Below are 23,119 nucleotides of genomic sequence, written 5' to 3'. Positions count from 1 at the left end.
GAGAGAGAGAGTGCACACAAGCAGGAGGAAGAGCAGAGGGAGAGGAAGCAGACTCCTTGCTGAGCTTGGGTCTCAATTCCATGACCCTGAGATCATGACCTGAGCCGGAATCAAGAGTCAGATGCTTAACCTGACTGAGCCACCCAGGCGCCCCTAAATTTTGCAAGTTTTAGGTCAAATGATCTTGCTTTCAGATCAGGACAAATCTGTGGTTTACTTAATGTTTCTGAGTCTCAGTTTCCTTATCTATAAGAAGGTAATGATAGTGTCATTTATCCCAGAGGACTGTTGGAAGGACAGTGAGATAGGAAGTTCTGTCAAATGCTTAGATGAGAATGGTACATAGTAAGTGCTCAATAAACACTAACCAATACGGTCATTACTCTCATCATCCACCACTCATAGGCCAAATCAGCCACATTAATAAAGACGGTCCCTAAATTCTTTCATACCGGAGGTCCTGTTCAAATTTGGCAATCAAATTTGGGCTTTGTCATTACACAGTAATCAAAAGAACTTAAAGGAGAGTCAGAAACCACCGGCCATGGAGAATGACATAAACAAGGATAAGATCTAGGAGGAAAGGTTAAATAAACTGAAATTATGTTGCTTAAAGAGGTGTTCAGTGGAAGATTTGCCTTCCAAAATATTTAGAATGGAGAAAATGAAAGCAGTGACTTGTAGGTTTTATTTCCAGTAAGAATACTAGCTTCCATACAAAATTGGGTGCTAAAGTTATATAGAGCAGGGAGATAAAAATGCCCCTTTACCCTCCTAGAATAGGCTAGCAAAGGAGCTGTGGAGTCATTTAAACATATGATAAGAAGCAGGGCAGAGGACCATAGGGGAAGGGAGTGAAAATTGAATGGGAAGTCATCAGACAGGGAGGAAATCCATGAGAGACTCTTAACTCTAGGAAACAAAATGAGGGTTGCTGGAGGGGAGGTGGGTAGGGGATGGGGTAACTGGTGATGGGCATTAAGGAAGGCACGTGATGGGATGAGCAATGGGTGTTATACAAAGCTGATGAATTTTTGAACATACATCTGAAACTAATGATGTACTACACGTTGGCTAATTGAATTTAAATAAAAAAAATAAGCATACGATAGCACCTAATATTTCTGGATGATGTTAATATGACCTCATTCAAATAAATCACTGGCGGGTGGCTCACATAGTTTTTCCCAGCCATACGACAATGTGAGGATACCAGGTGAGGATATAAGAATGGCTTCACATTCTTACCTGAACTCTCATCCAGACTCTCCTCGGAGACATGCTCATTTTGATGGACCCACTCGCCATTGCATTTAAAGAATATCTGCATGGCTGGCCTTGCTTTGCACCTCAGTGCAATGGGGTTGCTCTTGATGATGTAAGCATCGTCTGGCTCCTCTATGAAATGAGGCAGCGTCCCAGGAGCTGAGGGGATGGACTCAGGAAGGGCTTCCCCATTGTCAGTTCCTGCAAAATCAAAGAGGCCATGAGAACACTGCCTATATCAACAGCACATGCATCAGGATGCAAAGCATAACCCACACCAGCTCTAAGAATCTGTGCTGGAAAATACTGCAGCCTATCGATACAGCCTATGCAGATGAATTCTCTTCTAGAGGCTGAACGAGTATAATATGGTATCTCTAGCTGGACACACCTTCAGGGTCACCAGACAAGGGAAAATAATGAATAGGAGACATCTTCAAACCACACTTTTGAGTCTGCAGGTCTTTGCTGAAAGAACAGAGACAACATCTGGGGGATGAGAGGCTGAACCTTAAGATTCAGTCTGGTGAGTGGTTACCTTAGGTTCAATGAGGCCCCAAGCTGCCTCAAAACTTTGAAATAATGATGGAAATAGCTTTTGTCCTCCCATAAATGAGTGTGGATATTGACCATGTTGTTGGAGGATACTCAGTCTTAAGACATGTGAAAAAAATTCCAAATCGTCTGCCTTCTCTACCTCTGAAACTGGAGGCTGGCTAATATTCTACCTTAGAAAGAGTTTTCTCCAAAACCTCACCAACTTACTGAACCTTCTAAAAGGAATGCACGTTTGTTCCACTGGCCCACAGCTCCATTCTCTGCCCCCAACACTCTCCTCGATATACTGCGAATCTCACTTCCAAGGCAACAAACTAAAACGAATCCCTAAAATAGCCGTGAGCTTTTACTTTGGGACCTATAATTATGTTTCTTCAAAGATAAAAAATGGACATGATTCTCCCCTAAATTCAGGGAACTGATGAGTAGAGAGAAGCAAAATAAAAAGGGAAAAGCAGAAGCCAAGATTTTGCTTCACTACCTCTTTACTACACTTAGCAAGGACTTAAGTCCTGAGAAACTACGGCAAAGTCAAGGGCAGCAAGGTCTGAACACTAACTAAGCACTGTGGAAATGACCAGAAGGAACAAGTGTGCCTTCCATGGCCACTCCAAAGAACGAACAAAGAAAGCAAGAATTTCACAGTACTGAGATCCACTATGCCCTGGAAAGGATTATTCATATTCAAAGCAAACCAATCTCCAGGAGGAAGCTGGGAAAGGAACCTAGCAAAAGCCCTGGAAGAACAACCCAGTTCACCTGGCACAAGCCTAGGTGACAGAGAGGATGTGTCTTGTGATTTTGCCTGGTTCTCTTTGCGCCTTCAGTGTCATTCAGAACAAAACAACTGAGCCTCTTACTATTCACACTTAAGCCAATCAGCTATATCAAGTAAGCGCTATCAAAGGTAAACCCAAGCCACAATATTAGGGGGTAATATTTTAAGACTTAGGGCATTCTCAAATGCAAATCAAGGGGGAGAGACTAGGGCACAAGAGGTATGGTTGCCTCTAATTCTAGGAAATAAAAGGAAGTGAGTTATGAAAAACATGCCTTGCCAGTGGGAACACACGAGCGCCACTCGTGCCCCGCAGTGAATTAAACAAGAGTTTGAATCTCCAAACTAGTTTTTGCTACTAAATGCATCAACATAAGGGGGGGAGATCTCACACAACAAAGAGTTTAAAATACTATAAGCTTTAGGGGCGCCCGGGTGGCTCCGTGGTTAAGCGTCTGCCTTCGGCTCAGGTCATGGTCCCAGGGTCCTGGGATCGAGCCCCACATCGGGCTCCCTGCTCAGCAGGAAGCCTGCTTCTCCCTCTCCCACTCCTCCTGCTTGTGTTCCCTCTCTTGCTGTGTCTCTCTCTGTCAAATAAATAAATAAAATCTTAAAAAAAAAAGATACTATAAGCTTTAAAATCCATTTGTAATAGAAAAGCTGGCTCATATGTAACTGGATGTACCAAAAATTCATCAGAAAGCAAATGCCCTAAGTAGCAAGAGAATAAACAATTTATGTCATAAAAGTACCAATACAGTCACTCAGAAAATAAAATGTGTATGTATATGGAATAAGAAGGGTTTCAGGACAGAATCTGAGAGCGTTTTTTTTTTTTTAATGTTTTAAATTACATTTACAATGGACTTCATAAAATAGATCATATATTAATTCATTTTGTTACTGACTGCTCATGCCAATTTCCATCTTCAATAAATACTAAGTCCCCTCAGGCTTTTGTAAATCCATGCATTAGAGGAAATGACAAAGGCATTAAAAGATTTAATATGGACATCAAACAACTCACACTCCCATCACGGGCTTGAGTTCTGTCCAAAGTAATTCATTGCTGCAGAAAAGGGTCACCTGATAAAGAATATCCAAACCGTATAGTAGTAGCCTGAATGAATAGCCACAGGCATACATTCCGAAGGATGAATTTTGCTTAACTAGTGACAATACACCAATGTCCAAAGTAACTACTAAAGCAGGGACAAGGAGCATCATAACTAACCCTAAATAAATAGTAAGGCCACATTTATTCAGAATCAATAAAATGACAAAGGCACTAGATCACAAATCAAGTTTAAACCATCCAATTCACAAAACAGAGATCCAAAAGCAATTAGGCTACCCTCCTGTTATTTTAATAAATACCCTTTAAATAAAGTAACAAGTTCAGATTCCACCTGAAACAGAGCAGAAGAGTAGAATAGAAAAGTAGGTGGGTAAGTGTCCTAGCTATCTCAAGGACCTCCATTAAGAATCAGTCAATCCTCTGTTGAGTCACAGACCTGAACCTCTGAAACAAATAATACATTATATGTTAAAAAAAAAAAAGAAGAAGAAGGAGAAGAAGATAGCAGGAAGGGAAGAATGAAGTGGGAGTAATCAGACGGGGAGAAGAACCACGAGAGACGATGGACTCTGAGCAACAAACTGAGGGTTCTAGAGGGGAGGGGTGTGGGGGGATGGGTTAGCCTGGTGATGGGTATTAAAGAGGGCACGGTCTGCGTGGAGCACTGGGTGTTATACGCAAACAATGAATCATGGAACACTACATCAAAAACTAATGATGTAATGTATGGTGATTAACATAACATAATAAAAAAAATAGATCCTTATCAAGGAAAAAAAAAGAATCAGTCAATCCTAATGCTCAGAGGAGGTGGGGTGGGTGGGGAGAGGCAAATTGTAACATTACATCGTAATTATTACTGAAGCCATGTCAAAGTCATATATGTATACGAAAAGGGCCAGGATCCATGAAAACAAGGAACAAAGGGAAAAATCAATTTATCAAGGGTGGCAGTGGGAAGGTGAGATCATAGGTATATTTGCATACACATTACCATTTATTTGTATCCTTCCCACAAAGAAATAAGTGATTTTTTTGTTTGCTTGTTTTGGTTTTTGTTTTGTTTTGATTTTTGTTGTTTTGGTTTGTTTTGTTTTTTGCTTTGTATAATGAAGTGTTGGGAGTGGTATTTACCTAACACTGTTCCCCTAGTCCCACTTCCCCTCCCCTAAGTCCCAACTCAGGATCAAGTTCACGTTACAGTAATGCCCTGCCCTTCAGATAACTCTGGTGCTGCAAGAAGGCTGGGTTCTCCCCACAAGCCGACCTCCAGGATCATACCCCTTCCTTACCTCACAAGGCTGGGAGTCACCTACCTCCATTTTGCCCCAAGGATGCCTTCTGTGCTCAACCCCACGGACTGGCTTAGAACATAATTGCTCAGGAAATTCTCAGGGGATTCATCAAAGCAAAAGGGATGTGACAGAAAGAAAGGAAGTGACTTGGGTACTTCTCAGGGGCTTAGAATTTGCCAACAGATCCTCTTCTTTAGAGGTGGTGGGCGGTGGGGGGCAACTCACTTTAATAAATGATTTTATGGAAGCCTGCTTGAATACTTTTGGGCTTCAGGGTGAATGTACCTACTGACCTCAATACATCTACCCCTGCTTTCTAATTCAAAGAAAAGTTTTAAACCTGGTGTGATGAATGCTGGCAACTATATGACCCAGTCAACTGCCTTTTCCATACTTGCTTTTACAATAGAGGCTGGAGAAGTCATGGACTCAGTTTACTCCTTTGCAGGCAGGAACGGTCACGTGACAGCCATCTAGCCAATGAGTCACAAGCAGAGATTCCTGAGACAGCTTTCATTTTCCTGATAAAGGAAACAGGTCTGGTAGGTTCTGTCCCTTCTCCCTTTTGTCCCTGCCTTAACTAGGGAAAATCAAGAGGAAAAACAGTCCCAGAGGAGCGGACAACATAGAGGCTGAAATAACACCATGGGGCACCCACTTCCAGATGATTTTTTTTTTTTAATCTTTCCTTATTTAAGCTACTAACAGTCAGATTTTCTGTTGTTTCCGCAGAAGATATTCCTCACTGATACAACTAGATCTTCCTTCTTCAACAAAGCCAGGGCTCCAAGCTTCATTTTATTAAATTCAATGCTCTCCGTGTTACTGAATTTTGGACAGCTAAAACACATGGAAACTAGGATAGCAGACAGTAAAGTAAGAGCAGCTCGGTATTGAATGATTACAGATTATGGTGATACACCTTCTACGTGGATTAAGTCACTTAAGCTCCGTAGCAACTCTCTGGGGTGGGCACACTATCCTGTTTGCATTTGAGGAAATGCTTCGATTCTGTGCCTTGTCTAAGGTCATCCACCTAGTCAACGGGGCTCAGAATGTGAACACAGTTCTCTGACTCCAATCACCTCACAATTCCATTTTAGTTCAGATGAACGGACCCTTCAAAGTCTGGTATGGTAATTTAGTGAGTGCCTTATGGCAGCAGCATGTGGTTCATAAAACCAAAAACAGATATAGAATGGATACATTATCTGTGTGGTTCCTTACAGCCTACATTTAAGTATAATATTCATCTTAAAGATCACTCACACAGTTACCCCATTAGCTGGACTGTGATTCCAGGTATATTATGGGCACATCCTAGACAAGGTCTTGAGAAAATATTTTTGAGAGAAGAGCACAGAAAGTACTCAACTAATTATGATCAAATGACTAGGTACCCTCACTAAAGTTAGAAAACAACGAAGTTGAAGAATACGTGTTTGAGAATAAAATGAGAAAGCTTTTTCAATATTTCATTTGGAAATTGTTTCATCTCTGAGCAGGAATATTTAACTACTGAAACTCCCATTAAAAATAACAAAGAGTAGGGATGCCCAGGTGGCACAGTCCCTTAAGCATCAGACTCCTGGTTTCAGCCCAGGTCATGACCTCAGGGTTGTGAGATCGAGCCCTATGTTGGGTCCCGCACTCAGCGATAAGTCTGCTTAAACTTCTCCTTCTCCCTTGGCCCCTTCCCCTGTGAACATGCACACACCCTTGTTCTCGCTCTAAAAATAACGAAATAGGGGCACCTGGATGGCTCAGTCCTTAAGCGTCTGCCTTCGGCTCAGGTCATGATCCCGGGGTCCTGGGATCAAGCCCCGCATCGGGCTCCCTGCTCGGCAGGAAGCCTGCTTCTCCCTCTCCCACTCCCCCTGCTTGTGTTCCCTCTCTCGCTGTATCTCTCTCTGTCAAATAAATAAAATCTTTAAAAAAATAAAATAAAAATAAAGAAATAAATCTTAAAAAAAAATAACAAGGAGTATTATAGGAAACAGTGAACCTCAGGAAGAAAGAGACTGGGATCACGGCAATGCCATTCTATCATGTTTAACCATACAAAACTGCCACTATTCCACTGGTTGATCTGTTAAATCTGTAACAAGATTGGGCACACTGGAGGCCAGAGTCATTCCAAAGTGGGATTCATAAGACCCTGGACTATCACCAAAATATGTTGGCATTGCACAGGGTTAGAGTATAAATGGAGTTGAGCGAAATTCCAAATTATTTTCACACTTTTTACCCACAAGAGTACTTTGAAGCACATTTCTTTTTATTTTCCTTTTTTTAAGATTTATTTATTTATTTATTTAATTTGAGAGAGAGAGAGAGAGAGAGAGAGAGAGAGAATATAAGCGGGGGGAGTGGGAGAGGGAGAAGCAGGCTTCCCGCTGAGCGGGGAGCCCGATGCGGGGCTCAATCCCAGGACCCCTGGGATCATGACCTGAGCCGAAGGCAGACGCTTAACCACTAAGCCACCCAGGTGCCCCCTATTTTCCTCTTCTGTTTCCAAAGTATGCTTGTACTCTCATTGGAACAAAACATTCCTATTTGTTTCAATGTCCAACCAATAATTCTGCCATTAATCAAAGACTAAATCTGGCAAGAGTGAAGAACTTTAGAAACAAATAATCTGACTTAAACTCTGGGTTACCTCTGTGAACTTCAGTGAGTAACTTAACTATGAGGTTCCAATTTTCTCATTCATAAAAATGAGCAACTGAAATTTATTAGTCAGTGGTTTGTGACATTCAAGTGAGATAATGTATATAAAAAATACACAGTAAATGCCCAAATGTTACATAAATACAATATGCCACCACTACAACCTCCTGGATAAAGAACAGCAAAGAAAAGAAAGATATTTATAATTATGATCTCTAGAACTTCCATTCCCAAGCTTATTATCCTAATATTTATATTTCAATTTTGTGATTATGACTCTTATTTTCATCCCGGAGCCCTCATGATATGGAACTGTTGCTTGTAACATGTTTTTACTATTTACTACCCATATGTATGTTAGTATAATTTTGTTAGGTCAAAACCCAGGAAAACATGCTGTGAAGCATTTATTTATTCAATAAACACGTAGCAAATGCTTATACCATACACCAGGCACATGGTCATCCTGCAAAGCAGTAGGTTGATACACAATGGACTTCCTGACGGCCAGATCCCAAAACCATTGCCTTTAATAGGCAAGCAGTTATTAACCAAAGGAGATTTCACAGTAGTCCAGAGGCCCTCTCTGTCATATTTAAATGAGCAAGGCACCTTAGAAATAGCTCTTTAAATTCCACTCAGTGTCTGTGAGCATACTGGTCCACGGAAATATGCAAGTCAGAGCAGAAAGCCATAGGAGGCAAACCAAGTTACATAATCTAACAACACAAAAGAGCTGGGTTCTTTGTTTTTGTTTACAGAAATGTGGCTTGTCTCCACATGGTTATTTAATTAGATAAGGAATGCACTGCACCCATTGAATGAAGAACAATAGGAATCTTACATAGCAAATATTTAATGCAATTTATGAAACAGACTCTTTCCCTAGACCTCAATAAGAGTTTTCTTTTTTTTTTTAAACTCAAACTATTCTGCCTTCTTCCCAACCTCTCATATAAATGGAAATGTTTTATATATCACTGCATTTGCATAGTTCACTTCACCTGTGTCGATCTTCTATCTCATCAACCTAGGATATTATTCCATTGAGCAGATCTTAAATTTTGCAGAGTAGAAGATAGTAAACAATGCTTACAACACAGTCAAAGAAATATGAAAGGTCACTCTTTGTTCCTCAAACAGGAAACCTTAGATTTCAGTATAGCTTATGAAAGGACATTCACTATTCCCCAAATTATCATAATTTACCTTCATATGTTCATTTTTTTAATTGACGTACGTGTGCATGACTACTAAGGTTAGTCAATGTTCTCTGTATTGGAGATTCAAAGTTCACTAAGACATAGTTAATTTACTCAAGGAGCTCACACACTAAATTAGAGACAAAAAAATTATAGAACAACGATAAACATGCCAACGGTATATCGGAAGTATACACAAAATGTCATAGGAGCACTGTGGAGAGAGCCAGCCTGACTTTCCTTGGGAGTGTTCATGGCAAACATCACAAGGGAAAAAACATTTCAGCACAATTTGGACACGGGAATTGAACAGGGGAACAAATGGGAGAAGGCATTCCAACCTAGGTCATGGCATGTGACACCATGCAATACAAGTTGAAAACAGGGAGATATATCTTCATCAGAACTCACATTTTAGAGTTTACTTTAACATTTATACTAAATCATTGGCCCTACTTGGCTCCAACATCCCTGTTTCTAAGAATTTTTAAAAGATTTTATTTGAGAGACAGAGAGAGAATAAGAAAGCACGAGCAGGGAGAGGGAAAAGCAGACTCCCCGCTGAGTGGGGAGCCCAACGTGGGTCTCAATCCCAGGACCCTGGGATCATGACCTGAGCCGAAAGCAGATGCTTAACCGACTGAGCCGCCCAAGCATTCCCCCAACATCCCTGTTTTTATGTGCCTTTGACTAAGAGCTTTCTTAGATGTAGATACAAAGAAACTACTAAACTACAGAGAGATAGCATTCTTGGTTTAACAAAATGGGTCCCAAAGCCAGGTTAAAGTAATTCTTTGTGTATGCTTTGAATGAGGGAGAAACCATGTTTGTTCTGATACATGGGATGGAGTTATTCTTTAAGCCATACCAACACAAGTGGTATATCTCCCAAGGCCACAGGGAAAGTTCTTTTTGTTTTTAAAATGACCACCATTTTGGTTCTTCCTTGACTTATACACAAAACAGACTTCTGACGGTGAGTCTAAGTCAGAGATTTCACATTCTTTCTGATGGCAGGCCTTGTTCCTGAACAGAAACAAGCAATATACAACCAGATTTAGCACAAGACCCCTGTACCCACGATAACAGTTTCTCCAATGGGACTCTGATATGAGAGGCCAAATTTAGTCCAATGGTTCTCTACCTGTGATGAGATTATTAAGGATTTAAATTTTTATTGTTTTGCTTTCACTATATTTTCAAAATATGTTCCAAAAATAAACACTTAGGAACAGAATATATAACTATATACCTATATATACATATATACATATATTTATATACATATACATAAACAATTATCTGTTGAATAAAGGGATATAAAAGGCTCCATAAACTATGACAACTTCTAGATTTTACTTCATGGTGTCTAACTTCTATGTATTAAAATTCACAAATCAGAGAAAAACTAACAAATATGTCCCTAGGAAAAAATGTAAAGGATTAGATTATAAGATTTATAAAAATTATTCATTCTAAAGTGTAAAAAAAAAGAGTAATATTTTGCTGAAAATAGTAGATAAGATGAAGCTTAGAAATTGTTTCTTAATTTTTTCCCCCAACAATGGATACATTTGTCTATGAATATGTACCACTGACTAGTTTTCAAATTCTTCTGAAAACCTAGTGGGATTTGGGAAAGGTTTTGCTTTTCAAAGTGCTTTTCATTTGTAACTGACAGTTTTCGAGAGTGAGGCCATTCATAGTTATGGAAAAATGGTTGTTTTAATGCAACACTGAATGACAGAAAACCAAACAATCAAACACCATTCTCATATTTTTCATTCTTGGAAAATTACCTTTCAGGAAGAGCTTCATGTTTTATGTTCTGTACATGAATACAGCAGGGACTTTCAATCTTTTTTATGACAAAAAGAAGAAACAAAAGGTGGGAAACAAAAGCATAAGGAACAAACACTAAATTCCTTTTGAAATAAACACACTTCCGTTACATGTCGGGTCACATTTTAAAAACTCAGATGGTGACCCATAAATCGCATAGCTCAAAATTTTAATATGGGCCTATTTGACTGCAACATGGTTTGATACATTTTTTTTGTAGATGATCTGGACTCAAGCAAAACAGAGTGGGAGTTCATCTTAGATAAAATCTGGGCCAACTCTTCTTACCTCAGGCCCTCAGAGGTTAAACAACTTGTCAAAGAGCTCCAAGGAGCAAACTTAGGTTGAAATCTCTCTGTTGACACTTACAATAATATTTTCCCCATTCTGTTTTCCTTTGGACAGGAGACAAAAGGCTGAATATACGACTAAGTCTTGTGTTATCATCTACTGAGAAATTATGTGCAGAAAACAACCTTGTAAAATCTTAGGATGACCTTGTAACTTGCAAACATTCTAGAAAAATCAAATACAACAAAAAATATAATCTTTAACTTTCATGATGTTTTCTATTGAAAATTATGTCTTACAAAACACTAGAGAAAAAGACAAATAATACATATATTTTTGAACACATTGTTGTCTATTGTCACCAAATTCCCAAAGATTATTACTATTCATAAGTCGGTATATTTCATTCCGTATCTTTCTTTATCAGATGTATATTTAATATTTGGGTTTTCTGTGCATATTTGTGAGATGTTATTTCATATTGTCATGGTATTACTTTTCATTAACCAGATTCTTAATGATTGAGAGTAGATGTCAATTTTGATCTTGCCATTGTCTTACTATTTAACAGGTATTTCCAAACTTTATTTTCTATTGATATTATAATGCTCCACTTACTTATATTCTGATTAGACTCAAATATGTATCTTCAACTCATTTCTCTCTCTGGACATTCAAATCTATATAAGAAATTGCCTCCAGATATATTTACATAAATGTCCCTATAGACCCCTCAAAAAAATGTTTTTAAATATTTATTTGAGAGAGAAAGAAATAGAACATGCAAGTGGGAGCATGCGCAGAAGAAGAGAACCTCAAGCAGACTCTCCCTCTGAGGCAGAGCAGGACAGAGGGCTTGATCCCAGGACGCTGAAGTCATGACCTGAGCTGAAACCAAGAGTCAACACCCAACGAACTGAGTCCCCCCAGGCACCCGTAGAACCCTCAAACTTTTTATGCAAGCGCAGCTTATAATTACTTGGACCCTTAGATCTGTTCTTTGGCCTAAGTTCCCCAAATGAAAGAGTAACCTTAGCAGTCACTGAGTTCTCCAAGTTCCCCAGGGCTGGGCATCACCTACTTTCTTCTGCTCGGACCCCACATCCAATTTATCACTAAGCCCTACTGGTTCTGTCTCCTAAATATCTTTGTAATTCAGTAACTGCTTTTCATCCCTATTCCTACTACCCTGCCCCTAGTCATCACCACTGTTCTTCTGAATGACTACCATTGGCCCAGGCTTCATCGTCATTCTTGCTTGCCCTCCTTCACATCGAATCATTTCACCAACAGGAGGCTCCAGGGCCTGTCAATTCATTTGGGGGTCCAACACTCTACCTGGGATCTCTCTGCACCATGCTTTTTCTTCTGCCTACGTTACTAATTCCTCCCTGTTTGGCTTATAGCTTGTTCTCATCTTTCAGGCTTTATTTAGTTGACATATCATATGTAAAGCCCTACTGAAACAACAAAAATTCCAGGATACATTCCTTCTTTGTCCTTCCATAATACTTTGTACTACTATATAATTATTCATGTATACCAATGTACCTTACTTGTAGGTTCCATGAAGGCAAAGGACAAGCATATCTAAATAAGCAGTTAAATGAAGCCATGATGAAATGCTGTGACCATTCTCTGTAACAAATATGTATTAAGTACATATGTGTGACTAAATTTATTTTCAGAAAAACTTTGCAAATTGGCATAGCCACCAGCATTATAGAACTTTAATAATTTTCCTCATCCTTACCAGCATTAAACATTTGGTGATATTTGTCAATTGATGGATAAAATGAATATTGTTTCACATATACTTCTTGGTTACCAGCCAAGTTGAATATTAAAACATGTTTATCAACTATTTTCATTTATCCTTTTACAAATTTCAAACTCATAGTTTCTACCATTTCGATTTTGTTTTAGTTTTAAGAAAAATGTAGCTACAGAAGCTCTAAAAATAAGTACAAACATAACTTAAATGCATAGATTCCATTGTTTCCATATCAGGTGCTGAATCATACCAATTATACCCTAATTTTATGGTATTTCTTCCAATCCATCAATTCTTTCATTCATCACCAATTTGGACTTAAAAAATCAAAAGATCAGTTCCACTATTCCAAAAGCAACAGAATTTTGACTAAAATGGTTAGCTCTAGACAAAAAAAGGTCTTACGCAGGGAAGAACTTACATTTTAAAAAAAATCAATATTTTATGAGGAGGATTCATAAAGAAAAGAGGAATAAGATTTGTCTTCCATTTCTTAATGAGATGACCTTCTTTGCATAACAAAGTCCTTCTTCTGGAAATCACACAGGATGTTGATATGAGGATGAAGTTTTCATGCTCATATGAAATCCTTTAATTCCTTTGTTATTTTTCCTAATACACAGATTTAGTTGATCCTGCTGAGATGTGGTATTTAGTAAAGACTGACAATAAACCACATGGCACTACTGACCAGCAATAGAAGCTGTGCTCTGATTCGATTTGGCAGTCATCTGACTGGGAGGTGGAAAGTGTACATTTGAGGTGGCTTAATTTCCTTACCCTCCTTAGAGAGGATGTCAGACACTGTCAGAGACAGATTTATTCCAAGTTGTATTAGAAACACAAAATACTGTTCCTCCTGATGTCTTTCATCAAGAGGCAGCTTGATATAAGGGAACAAATGGGGGCTTGGAGTTAAAGCTTGATTCAAATCCAGGCTCTCTTACAATTAGTTATAATATCTTGGGCAAGATATCTAACCTACTTTGTCCTCCAAATTCTTCCACATAGAAAAAGAATACTATAGTATTATAGTGCTATAGTACTACGAAACTGTTGTATACATTCAAGTAGGTAAGTGTAAATTTATCAGATTATATGGCATATGATAAGCACTCACTATATAATAGAAATTATTATTAGCATATTAATTATTGAATGGAAATTAAGAGATAGATGGATGGGCAAAGGATGAATGTAGATTTCCATCTGTAGATTATTTCATTTGTGAGAAAAAAATGGCTATGTCAAGAACCCCCAGGACTCAGCACTTCAAAAAATGCCTAAAAATTTTACATATTTGTTCCTTACAAACTCAAGGGGAGCAGATAACATAATAAAAAAATTATTAAAAAAAAAGAATACATGACCTGAAAATATGCTATGTTGGCATATGGATTGTTTCAAGGTAAGACATTCGAGGCCAAAAGACTCAAGAGCTTTTTACTTCTTCCTTAACTGTCTAAAACAATTTAGATAGAGTCTGGACCAGGAAGAGAGCTAATGCCAGAGATAGCTTTTTACATCACAAAGACTGATGCCTAGGACATGGCAAACATTTGTTTATCAAGCATTTGCTTATCTTCCTATGAATTATCTTCCTCTCCTTTGAAGTCCCACAGCCCCACCTCTTCTTCTTAGCTCAGGATGACAACTGCCTGACTGGGAGGCTCATCTCTTTGGGGTTCCCCTATGCAGGAAATTAATTTGTTTTCTCCTGTTAACCTGTCTTATACCAATTTAATTATTAGTCCAGGCAAGGAACTTAGAAGGAAGAAGGAAAAAGTGTTCTTCCCCTGCAGATATGGTGCCCCAATATAGAACCCTCCACTCACTGGAACTGCTCCCTCTGGAGCTTCTGTGGTTGAGAGATCCCGGGACCTTTGACAGAAGCTGGCAGAAGGTAAAAATTCTTACCACGTCAGTTTTCTGGATCTCTGGCTGTGGGATCTGGTGGAAATGAAAGTGGTGAAAGTCCTTTTCTTTTTTTTTTTTTTCCAAATGCAGATTAGCAGGAGAAAATATTAGTGTGAACTAGTTCCTTGGGTATAGCAACTCTGGTAAAAATCTATTAAGAGTACTCTTGTTTTCAAACTGAGGTTTCTAGAGGGGAGGGGGGTGGGGGGATGGGTTAGCCTGGTGATGGGTATTAAAGAGGGCATGTTCTGCATGGAGCACTGGGTGTTACACGCAAACAATGAATCGTGGAACACTACATCAAAAACTAATGATGTAATGTATGGTGATGAACATAACATAATAATAATAAAAAAAGAATACTCTTGTTTTCTATCAATCCTTTTCCTCCAAGAGATGGCCATTGTTTTCCTCTATCTTAGTCTTTTGTGTCATTGCCTTAAGAAAGAAAACCATAGGCTAGAACACAGGCAGAGGTCCTATTAGCCTGTGTTTCCAGCCGGCCGCACAGACTGGTGAGTTCAAAGTTCTCACCAGATCGGTGTCTGTTCAGACAAACTTGCTGCGGGTCTCCTATGTAAAAACCAGATGAGGTTTCCCTACATCATGTTTTATATTTTGAGAGTCTGGTTTTGTGACCAGTGAGAATATTCTCTCAGGTCTCTGCCCACTGAAAGGGGGAAGTACAGGTGCGTATCATGTGGTCAGTTGAATACTCTGAGATTCTGAAATGCAAAGTCACAAGAGCACTTTCTTTGTCCAGCCATGCCAGCTCTCAGGGAAATCTGTCTTAAGGAATCCAGCCCATAAGTGGCCTTTGTCATCTAAACCTTGACTGTCTTGTTAGTGCTGGAAAAGTCCCATTCCAGCAGTGTGTGCCTGGTGTCACAGAGCAGTGCGTCTATGACTCGAGGCATCTCATGACCCCAAGGGAGACCCCAAGGGAAAAAAAAAACCAAAACCCTGTTTCCACTATACCATTCTTACCAACCAAGACAACAAAGGTCTTTCCTTTCTCAGGCTGACTCAGGGAGAGAACTTTCTGGATCTTATGAGGGCCACACCTTTCGCACTTTCCTCTGGACTGCCTATTGCATCCTTGGTTAAGCCATAAAAAGCTTTGCTTACTGTCTTGAGTAGCTATTAAGAATAATCGATTCTACCCATCAATGGATGAGATTGATTGACTTAGGAAACTTAGGAAAACTGTATTTGAAAAAAAAAATTAGAAAGCTCTCATCATAAAGCAATAGTCTTACTCGTTCCTGTGGAAAGACCATAGAAAAAGTAGAGATTTCCTTAATAAGATGAAAGAACAGAAATCAGAACAAAAACTAAAGTCCACAACTAACATAAATTTCCCTTTTTAAGACCTGGCCTGCTTACTTCCCCAAATTCCTTTACCTCCCCAAAGGTTTCCCCCACCTTCCCAGAAAATGAGGTAAACACTCAGCCACCTATTTTAGCTTTCCTTTTCTGACAAGATTTACAGAGCACTCCAGCCTCATCTCTAGGCGCCAAATGGAGAAGTTACTCATATAAATGCAGAAGGCAAGGGAGCAAATTTATGAGAAGCATCTGGGATAAACAATAAGGCTCTTTTTGCTGGGCTCCGTAATCAGGCTCTATGAGCTTCAGGGCTTCCCTGTCTTTTGTGGATATGTCGTGGACCTCCACTCAAAGAACTTGTGTCCCCTGATCAACAGCACTTCTAAATTACAGAGCCCTTTACCCCTACTTTTAGATCCTACCAGTTTTAAAGGGGAACTAAAAAGATTAATGGCCATTCACAAGCCCACTCACAGGGAATATATTTGGCTGCTAAGGGGTGTTCTTCACAACCATGATAATCCTGTAGTTATCACACAAGCCAGCCCCCCACCCCCCATATAAAACCTCTCTCACAGAGGCAACAGTAGACCAGAAAATTTCCAGGCCCTCCTGCACATGACCAGGAAATGGTTAAGCTGGAGGCTGATATTCAGGGACTGACAGAAACATAAATAGAGGCTTCTTCCCCTCAGGTGAATTGATCTAAGGTTAAATTGGGCACTCAAAAAGCAGGAGAACATCCAAAGGCCTTTGCTGAACACTTTGTGCAGTCTTTTCAAAGGCATACTGCTCTAAACCCTGAAGCTCTAGAACACAAAAATCTTGTAATTTACGTATTAATAGACAGTATTCTTCCCTGACAAAAAGGCAAAATCAAAATAGTGTGCTTGGGTGGGCTACTCAAACTCTTTAATAATGGTATTTTTATAGTGGGAAAAAAACTACACAATTCTTTGAACATAGCTTGCAGGAATGTAGACCAAGGGGGGAAAAAAAAACACAAAACCCAAAAACAAAACAAAAAGAAGAATTAGAAGAATTAGAATAATTCCTGGGTGGCTCAGTCATTACGCTTCTGCCTTCAGCTCAGGTCATGATCTCAGGGTCCTGGGATAGAGCCCTTCATGGGGCTCCCTGCTCAGCGGGAGGCCTGCTTCTCCCTCTCCCACTCCCCCTGCTTGTGTTCCCTCTCTCACTGCCTCTCTCTGTCAAAAAAAAATAAAAAAATCTTTAAAAAAAAGAATTAGAATAAATAGTTCTTGATTGACAACTTGAATCTTTAGAGATACAAAATCTTAACTCTAAGAGCAACTCCAAGTCCACTCACCCTTTCCTATTTGCCTTCAGACATTTGAAGATACCGTAAAAATAATCAGGACATTGAAAGTACAATTGTCGTGCACTTAAGAAAAAGGAGAAATTACCCCAGATTTCTGATAGACAAACACACTCCAAAAATCCTAGGAGAAAGCTTACATTCTTACCTGTCCCTTGAAGATGTAAATCTTACCATGTCTTTGAAGAGCAAACACCCCAGGAGGAAGGAAAACTATACTGTAAGATTAAAAATAAGAAGGGAGATGTAAAAGCTCCTTTGCACAATCCGGTCCACAGCCATCATAATATCACTTGTCAAGGACAAAGACAAATCTTAAAAGACTTCTCCACAAATACTAGTAAAAAAACTAGAACCATCTAAGCGGGTAACATTATCCTGTTCCATCTGCCAGAGACACCAAGATTCATAAACTAGTGAGTTTTGGATTGCACCTGATTTATAGCTAAAATTTTAAGAACAAAAGCTACAGAGTCTCTGTGTCTGCCTTTTTATATTTATTTATGGATAAATATAAACGGATATATACATATATGTATGTATGTATGTATGTATACACACACACATGACATTTTTCTACCTCTGGATGTTATTGTCAAAATTAATTTATAAAGAAGTCTATTTAATGGGCTTACAGACAAATGAGTGTTTATCAAATTAAGTATTTCCAAATCTCAGAAATATAATGGAAGTGAACTCAAATGTTCATCAAGTTCACATGCTCTCATATAATTCTTCGGTAAAAGTTAGTTTAATTTTGTTGGTTTTGGAGTTATCAGCATTAACTATTATACTTACATTCTACCTGTGTTTACTAAAAGTCAACTGAACTCACGCTATCTCTGTTACTTAGTCAGCAAGAAAGATAACTTAAAACAAGGGCTAACTGCTTTAATGTCTCATGAAATCTTCATAAGGAATCTAAAAATGGTTGCTAAAAAAAGGGTATTAAATAGAAATAGGAGGAGAGTTTTTAGGTAATCATTTCAACAATGATTGTTCTATGGTATATCTACCTAAAAATAGCTAAATTTCTTTGACTTCCACTGTAAGTGTTGTGCCAGGTTAAGTGATGGCATTTCATTGACTATCTAGGTCATTTCCAAATATGATGAAATACAGAAATATTGGTTATTGAACATAGGTTTATCCACTTTTGACTTATTACAGAGAAACTAAAGATATTTGCATCTGCCAGTATACATGTCTGGTGCCACATACAAAATAAACTGTACTATAAGAAAATGTATGCTTCTAAGATATGAAATATATTCACAAATTTGCCAATTTTTTTTAAAGATTCTATTTATTTGTCAGAGAGAGAGAGAGCACAAGTAGGGGAAGCAGCAAGCAGAGGGAGAAGCAGGCTCCCCACTGAGCAAGGAGCCAGATGTGGGGCTCCATCCTTGAACCCCGGGATCATGACCCAAGCTAAAGGCAGATGCTTAACTGACTGAGCAACCCAGGCGCCCCTTGAAAGGCTTTTAAAAGTCTGAGGTTCCTTCTAAAAAGTTCCAGCACAGGGCGCCTGGGTGGCTCAGTCGTCTGCGTCTGCCTTCGGCTCAGGTCATGATCCCAGGGTCCTGGGATTGAGTCCCACATCGGGCTCCCTGCTCAGCGGGAAGCCTGCTTCTCCCTCTCCCACTCCACCTGCTTATGTTCCTGCTCTCGCTGTGTCTCTCTGTCAAATAAATAAATAAAATTTAAAAAAAATAAAAAGTTCCAGCACAACAGATTAAAAGATTCTCTATAGTCAATCACTATTCTTGCTGTCCTTATGTAAATAATCAAGCCAACTTTATTGAAACGAGACATGATGGGCAAACAAATTAGTCTTACTATGGTTATCTTCGATGGAAATGGGGGTGGTTGTAGAGAGAAAAATAATGTTTCAGTAGAATACACACTTATGGAGATTCCAGTTCTGTTCATTGTCTTTGAGGTTTTGTTTTCCACCTGTAAGTTGGGCTGGATCCTAAAATTATTGTAGTTTCCTCAAATTTTTGGCTACCACTCCCTAAACCAGCACTTCCAATTTCTCTCCAACCTTCTGACTTGAAATCCTTGAGAACGGACGCTGCCATTTTACTGAAGCTATGTAAGCTAAAGTTGGACATGATATACACTTCAAAGAAATCACAACAGGTCATGTACAGACAATCCCTGTGCCTGTTGCTGTGTGGGCCACTCAGATCACCCGAGACATTCAAACTGCAAACCAGGAAAATCTGTCAAATTGCCACTGCCCACCCTCACTCTATCTGAAGAAGCCTTGACCCTGACAGCTAAAAATCTTCTTGACCGGCTACTCTCAAAACTCTGAAACCAAGACTGTTCTCTGCTCCAATCATTAACTGCTGTCCTTCTGTTTCTATAGAACTATCTCTTCATGCATACCTGACTGCTTGCTTGAAATGACTTTAACTGGATTGATCTATTGTCAGGACTAGACACTGGATCAAAGAGAGCAATCTACCAATTCAACATCTGGACTGTGAAATTTCTTGGGGAAGTTTCAAAGGTGAGATTCGTGGGGAGAATACATGACCCCAAAATATGACACTATAACACGTTGATTATTTTGAGCTGAAGGCAATCAAGACCCAACAGATTCAGTAAGAGGTTTTTGTTTTTACACCTCTCTCTTAACTTTCTATAAGAATTTGGATAGAGAGCCTGTACCATGAAGAGAGCTAATACCATAGATAACTTTTTATGTCAGAAATACAGAAATACTTATCCCTGTGGCACAGGGGGAAAAAAATATATATATATACACATATATTTATCTAAATATTTTTTTTAACCAAACACTTGTTCCTCCCATCTTCCTATGAATTGTCTTTCCCCCACTTGTAGTTACAGACCGCAACCCTTTCTCCTTAACTCAGGATAGCATATAAGCCTCAACTGCCTACCTGCCTGGTAGGCTCAGACCTTTGGGGTTCCCATATGTACAGAATTAAATTTGTGTGTGTGTGTGTGTGTGTGTGTGTGTGTGTTTTACCTCCTGTAACAATGACCTATGTCAGTTAAATGATTAGACCAGCCAAAGAACCTAGAAGGGAGAAGGAAAAATTTTCCTTCCCTAAGATCACAACCCAGTGACCAGTTCTTAGGACCTGAATGTTCTTTGAGGATTAAGGCCACTAGGCTTTGCTGTAATGTGTTTGGTAAAGAGCTTTATGTACATCATTTAAAAACCTAAAGTTGTACATTGAGAATCTGGCATTTGACTTACGAAGCTTAAGGAAAAAAAAAAAGAAGCAACAACAACAGAAAAGCCTACTACACACTTGAGCCGCTTAGTATTACCTAATCAGCTTAATTGCACTGGGGTGAAACCTGGTCTGCATGCTGTCAGCAAGAACAATGGAAGGAAAAAGAGCACTCTAACAGTAAGTGTAATTACATGATGTGATTTAATTATTTAGGTATCTCAGCACCCTACCTCCATATGCAAATGAATATGAATCAGGCAACATGTACATATCACTAGGGCCATTCCAGTTTGCTATTTGTCATCAGTAGGTTGATGCCTTGCAGGTATCTGTGGCTTATAGCAAGCATTTCATTTTTTGGCACCTAGGGTCTGGGTCAGGAGATCGGCAATGACCTGTGTTACTACTGAACAGGTTTTGAAATTAAAAGAAACAACCAGTACTAGTTGGTACTTTGGGGGAAGATATTAAACCAGCATTCAAATGGGTCCATGTACCCTAGAAGGAATGAAACATGTCCTACTGGTTAGAGGTAATTTCCAGGGCAAAGATGTAGGGAGTCCTGGAAAGGATCAAAATTTTCTTGTTAGGTAAGTGGAGAAATGAAAGAACAGACGCTGAGATCACTACACTATCATTCTTCTACTCCTCCTCCTGTCTCAATCTTTTTTTGAAGCGCAAATATACATTAAAGCAAGTTTGACTACAATACTTGCCTAGTCAAATACAGTCTCTGTGGCCATTTAAAATATTAACTTACAGAAGCAATAGCATTGCAAAATCTGAGGAAGGAAATATGTTCTGATATCCTTCCTTTAAAAATGGATCTGTGTACTTTTCAGATACAATTTTCTCTAAATGGTTAACTTATACTTGTTTAGAATATATATATATATATATATATATATATATATTTTTTTTTTTTTTAAGTAGGCTCCACGCCCAGCAGGGAGACCAACGTGGGGCTTGAACTCACAACCCTCAGATCAAGACCTGAGCTGAGATCAAGAGTGGGACGCTGAATTGAGCCACCCAGGCGCTCCTAGAATTGATCTTTAGGTAACTCTAGAATCATCAACCTAAGGGCTCTCAAACACGAGACCAAAAAAGATGCTTATAGTTGATTAGAATTAGAATTGAATGCCATAACTGCCAAGTGGACAGAAAGCACACTAAATACTTTTATCAGAAGAAAACAAAGTCATCAGAAATCAATGTAAGACCGTGCTTAAAGCTGACAGAATGAGGTATACAATGGCACAGCAGTCCTGGAGAAAGCTATTAAGTATGACATTAGAATCCACTCCAGAAAAACCCCCAGACCCATGCTGCATTACATCCCTATTATACAATCCCTAAGATGCGAAATGTAAAAGTAAACAGAGACTTAGAAATGATTTTTTCCCACTGGATGGATGATAATATATTATGTTGTCTATAAAAATGACCAGTTGAGGGGCGCCTGGGTGGCTCAGTCGGTTAAGTGTCTGCCTTTGGCTCGGGTCATGATCCCAGGGTCCTGGGATTGAGCCCCATGTGGGGCTCCCTGCTCAGCGGGGAGCCTGCTTCTCCCTCACCTCCCCGCTTGTGCTCTCTGTTGCTATCTTTCTCTCTCTCAAATAATTAAATAAAATCTTCTTTAAAAAGTGACCAGTTGATTTTAGAAGTCATATTAAATCTGACTGGACATTGTCTATCTTTCAGGAAGGAGCCTCTGGAATACAATGATCATCACCACATACAAGGGATTCCAATCAAAACACCACCTCCTTATTTATCTGCTATAGGGAATGCCACTGGCAAGATCAGGGTCCTTGGGGCAAAGGGATAAGAGAAGACCCTGAAAGTCTCAATTCAAAACAAAGAGGAAAAAAAAAAAAACAACAACCAAGGATCCTACAATGGTTTACTATTCAAGGTCTCAGCGTGAAACTACTAAGGTGTTTTATTTATTTATTTTTTTGGTCCAGGTGACTTATTATATAGAAGCTCATAATAAATTGTGATAAAAGCAGAAGTGAATACACACAAAGTTTTGACCCATAATAAATACGAGTAACCAGTTACTCATACACAGCATGCCTGGCTGTGGGGCCGGAACAAATGTCACTATGGAGGGTGGTGAAAGATGAGCTATATCAATACACATTTAATGGAGCAAACTGGGCATTGACCCATCATTAAAAATTATGGAGATGAACCATGAGAGACGATGGACTCTGAGAAACAAACTGAGGGTTCTAGAGGGGGGGGGGGATGGGTTAGCCTGGTGATGGGTATTAAAGAGGGCATGTTCTGCATGGAGCACTGGGTGTTATACACAAACAATGAAACATGGAACACTACATTAAAAACTAATGATGTATGGTGACTAACAAAATAAAATAAAATATAAAATAAAATAAAAATTATGCAGTATAGGGCACATTGAATACTCAGTGAAAACCATTATAAGTGACATAAGCATTTATCCCTCTTGGATAATTGCCTTTTCTTGGATGGCAGAAATTAGATTTTCATATGGGAAAAGAAAAGTAATCCTTCATCTTCTAACATTGA

General features: G+C 39.1%; 1 protein-coding gene across 9 annotated transcripts in view; it reads right to left on the bottom strand.

Moving 5' to 3' along the window:
* Window positions 1-23,119, bottom strand: part of UNC5D (unc-5 netrin receptor D) — a 531,172-nt gene that overhangs the window by 227,300 nt on the left and 280,753 nt on the right. For all 9 annotated transcript variants that reach the window (XM_088021397.1, XM_028089446.1, XM_088021399.1 and 6 more), the window contains exon 2: window positions 1,249-1,467. In XM_088021397.1, coding sequence (XP_087877523.1) covers window positions 1,249-1,467 — 219 coding nt within the window. The remainder of the gene's footprint in view (window positions 1-1,248; window positions 1,468-23,119) is intronic.

The sequence above is a fragment of the Eumetopias jubatus genome, unplaced genomic scaffold (assembly GCF_037043125.1).
Source record: "Eumetopias jubatus isolate StellerSeaLion01/CBP00866 unplaced genomic scaffold, mEumJub1_p1.0 scaffold_2, whole genome shotgun sequence".
NCBI lineage: Eukaryota > Metazoa > Chordata > Mammalia > Carnivora > Otariidae > Eumetopias > Eumetopias jubatus.
Note: the sequence above shows the minus strand (reverse complement) of the source record. Positions and strands in the feature narration are given on the sequence as shown.